General features: G+C 34.1%; 1 protein-coding gene across 1 annotated transcript in view; it reads right to left on the reverse strand.

The window, feature by feature from the left end:
* The window catches only part of LOC106478120 (RING finger protein 150-like), a 37,307-nt gene extending 36,388 nt beyond the window's left edge, over positions 1–919 (reverse strand). The window contains exon 1 of the mRNA XM_022381642.1: positions 89–919. Coding sequence (XP_022237350.1) covers positions 89–127 — 39 coding nt within the window. The 5' untranslated portion in view covers positions 128–919. The remainder of the gene's footprint in view (positions 1–88) is intronic.
* Positions 920–4,881: the final 3,962 nt, after the last annotated feature.

The raw sequence follows: 4,881 nt of genomic DNA on the forward strand, positions 1-4,881 counted from the left end.
CTGTTGGCATGGGTAGTGTTATCTGCTGTCCCTGTAGAGGAGGTTTCGATGCTGTTGGTGGGCTGATTCTTCATTTTTATCAACTCACCTTACAGTTCAAGTAATATGGCACACTTTGAACCAACATTGTAAAAAGTACACAAAGTATGTATATGTATATATTTATCAGAAGAGAATAACACCTGGTAACTTTGACAAAAAAGAAAAATTCAAAACCTGAAAAAAATTTTTTATGCAACTCTCTATATGATTTTCCTAATTTTAGTCTTAAATCTAGTTTAATGTTCAAGTAAAATTAAACTAAGTTGTTAACATAAGTAACAAATAATGTTATTCACAAGTGAAGTAATTATTAAACTTCCCAACACTAAGTGTAACAAATATAGTTACTCTAAACTATATATATGCTGTATTACTATTAGGTTACTGAACTATATAATTATTAATCATACTATACTGCTCTTAGAATTTGTAACATACAAAATAATGCTGCTACTATTCTAAAATCGTTCAGTATTAATACCGTACCTATAGTAATAATAAGTAAAAGTATCTACACACATTAAACAATATTGTCATTTACTATTTAGTGTCAATGGAAAACTTAAGCTAAATTCCTTAAATATTTTTTGTTTCAACTTTCAGTTGTTAATTATACTATTAATTTATATTTAAGTAATGCGTCTTTGTAATACTTTTCAAAGAACATGTTTCACAAATTATAAAATCTGATTTTTACAGTTAATATATACGATTTCAGATGATACTCAATCAATCAAAGTAACGTATACGGAATAGTATTAAGATAACGTTCCTGTGAATCAATATGGTACTAAACAGCAGTATATCTTCTGCTAACAGCAACACTATCGACCACAACAACTCACTCGTCCATCTCCTTCCTTCTCAGCTGTGACAGTTGTCTTAACGATGACAGCGCCTCTTTGTGGGTTTTTATTTAAACAACATGATGACGTCAGAACAAAGAAGCCTTACAATTTGCAGCAGGAAGTGAACTTAGCTTGTCCGTAAAAAGGATTATAGATTATTGTTATTTCGGCAAATCTACTAATTCAGCCCACACTCTCAAGAAAAGGACTAACAAGATAGATAGATGAGGTCTGTGGAAAAATAAAATAAATTAGTCATTTGTACTTCTAAACTTCTTTTTTTTTCTACTTATTCTGCTTCTAGAATAACGTGATTTAATTTTCTAAAACGTGTCACATGAATTTATTTATGAATGGTAGTAGTATTTAACACTATTCTCTTATTAATTAAAAATGTTTGTATAAAAATAGTATGCGGCGCTTAAAAATGAAAACCTAAGCCGTGGATTTTACTATTGGTCATTCCACCAAGTGAAAAAGAGATAAATATATCGAAACTGTTTCAATTTTAAGAAGCCAACTCAAACCATTTTATCCTCTGGTGGGATAGCGGTAAGTCTATGGATTTATAAAGCTAAAAAATCAGGGAGTTGATACCCCTCGGTGGACATAGCAGATAGCCTGTTGTATATTTGCTATAAGATAAACACACACTCAAACCATTTTAATGTAAGACCTAAGCTTATCAGGGAAGAGAATCAGGCTTCTCTTTTGCATATTAATGCACCTTTGAGAGGTGCTGTGCACGTGATATTGGCGCACTAAATTATAATAATTATTAATAACGTTCTGCATGGAATGAGTAATATAAGCAGCAGTCTTGCATTTATTTTGATCAATGCCTGTTGTATTAGTATACCTACCCTTTTTTAAAAGGGGTGGTCAATTGTGGCTGTAAAGTTTAATATAACTTAGGTCTGTGAGCAACTGTCACATTTTCATGGAATTTTTATATTACACCTCTTACTTTCGTTCTCGTTTAATCAGATAACTAGTGGCACTAAAACTTTAGCTTAACGTTTGCTTTTTCCTATACCCCTACTGCAGCAGTTAGACATTGCATATTAATACTATTGCCTAATGCTGGTGTGTGCATCACTCATTAAAAGGCTAGGAGGCCCGCTAGCTAATAAAATGTTGTGAAACCTGCATTCATAAGTATCATTTTCACACCAATTAGAGAATTTAATGTATTAAGATGTACATTTTAAAATTTAAATAAAATTATGTAATATTCAAACTTAGAATTAAATAGGCTATTTCCAAACATTTGTTACGATGTTAAATATATATTATAGATAATAGATACGGGTTTCCAAAAGCTAAAATGACACTGTCACTGACATGCGCAACTATATAAGGGTACACTTTAATTTATAGGTAATCCCCAATACATGCACTCTGCTATGCCCCAACGTAACTAACGATTCCTTTATTTCAGATAAGGAATTGGGTGATGGTTTTAGACATTTTACAGATACTGTTATGTCCACTGAAGAAATATCGAATGGTATATCAGGGATAAGCAATGGAAAGAAATATTTCTTACTGAAGCACCCTTAACAAACTATTCCTGGTCAAGTATTCTCCCAATCAGCTGTAAAATTGGAGGAATGCTACAAAAGGTTTAGGCACGAATGGTTGACATTTTTACTATGGATGGTGTACAGCCCTAACGTCGATGGTGCATTCTGCATTTTCTGTATTCTCTTTGTCAACACTGAAGAACGAAAAAGTATGGAGACCTTGTTAACAGGCCTTTCATTGAGTGGCAAAATAAAATCAGGCAAATGTGACCAACGTGTCATCAAGGAACATCATAGACTGATAGAGGAAGCTACTATGGCTTTTATTCATTTGATAGAAAATCTTGGGCAATATGTTACTGTGACGCTAAACAAGAAGAATCAGACAACATAAAGACAAATCATTATATTTTAAAGTGCGTTACAGTGGCAGTCCTGTATTGTGGTTGACAATGTATAGCACTGAGAGGCAACAATGGTACTGATGAAGCTTATAGCCTAGCATGATCTTATTGCTCTCATTTGGAGAAGCTCAAACTGAAGAATGCGACATACCAATCACCATCAACACAAAATGAAATGATTGACATTATTGGTATACACATACTACAAAAGTTGGTTATAACTTACTTCAAGGAAGCATAATTTTTCTCCATATTTGCAGATGAATCTTCGTCATTCAAACCAAAGCTAATGCCCCTGTGCATCTGCTTCGTTGATGAGAAGGACAACATTTGAGAGGAGTTTCTTCAGTTCTGTGATTCCAGCAGCAGACTCACTGGAGAGTATGAGACGCGAGATTTTACGCACTATAGAGAAGCTTGGACTGGACATTAAAAATTGTCTTGTTCAAGGCTATGATAGCGCTTCATATATGTCATATGTGCAGCTGCTGGTGTTCAAATGTATGTAAGAAGAGAGTGTGAATTAGCAGCTTATGTTCACTGCTCTAGCCATAAGCCCAATCTTGTCATTGCTTCGTCATGCAGCATTTCAAATTTGAAAAATGCAGTAGACAAATTTAAATCAGTTGGTCATTTCTTCGAATGGCTAAAGAATGGTTTACTTTTACAAAATATTACACATGCCGAGCATCCCCCTGTATCAGAGAGGAAGCCACTTATTGATATGTGTAGAACCCGCTGAGCAGCCAGGCATAACAGCTACAGCCATTTCTACACGTCTTACGTGTGTGTGGCGAAGGCCCTTGAAGTTATTGCATACATCTGCACAGAGATGACTACGAAAAAATCTTCACACAAACAAAGTGGGATCCAAAGGCAAAGATGGAAGCACAGGGACCTCTAGCTTCTGTGATATCATTTGACTTTGTATTCACCTTCCTTACTGTGTACAACCTATTATCTCATATGGAAGGAATCACTGTTGGACTGCATAAATCTTCCATTGACATCATGTTTGAAGTCAATTTTACAGATATCAGTATATATAATTATATGTATCATATTTATGTATATGTATGTGTATAAAATATGTCATGTATTGGTATGTATTTATGTTTATACGGTGTTTTAATGCGTATTTGTATATATATGAAGGTGTGTTTGAATGTGTATATATGTATATATATATATACATATTTATATCTATTTCATGGCATTATTTAAAGTAGTAAATAATATTTTTAATGACGGCATAAAGGAAAAGTATTGATAATTATAATAATATGTTGCTTTACTCGTTGAAAGATCCTTTTTCATGTTGAAAGATCCATGTTATTCAGATCGATGAAGTAAAAGCCACATACTCTGGAATACGTGAAAACTTTGATGAAGTGTTCGACCACATGTATTATCACGCAATTCGTATGGCAGAGAGTGTTAGTGTTGAGCCTAGTCGCTCCCCAGTGGCACACCAGTATGTGTGCGGACTTACAACACTAGAATCCAGGTTTCGATACCCGTGGTGGGCAGAGCGCCGATAGCTCATTGTGTAGCTTTGTGCATAATTACAAACAAACAAATGAGCCTAGTCATCCGAGGATCTCGTGGACGACACGACACAGAGCCAACTGTCCTGTCTCATCCATCAAAGATCACTATCGCGTTAATATTGCACTGCCTTTTGTGAATCAAATCATTACCAATTTTGAGGCAAGATTTTCAAATTAGATAAGGAAATCAATATTAAATATTTCAATAAGTAATAACCTATTAAACTAACTATTCATCGCACAGATTATTGTTGGTAAACTTAAGTAATGTCAAATTATGTGTAAAATTGTTGTGTATAAATTATAAAAATAAATAAGCTCTTTGGTCACCAATATTCACTACAGTTTCCTCTTGGTCTGTATTATACGTGATACTTGTTAACTTTATGTATCATTGTTGCGCAAACCCCTTAAATGTGTTTTGTTTTTGATTTCTTTGCAGGATTAGCCCATGTACGCACCATCATCCTGGGCCTGGTGCCCTCTGTTCTACGTGAACAAATGATTGACA

This window comes from Limulus polyphemus, unplaced genomic scaffold, assembly GCF_000517525.1.
Source record: "Limulus polyphemus unplaced genomic scaffold, Limulus_polyphemus-2.1.2 Scaffold181, whole genome shotgun sequence".
NCBI lineage: Eukaryota > Metazoa > Arthropoda > Merostomata > Xiphosura > Limulidae > Limulus > Limulus polyphemus.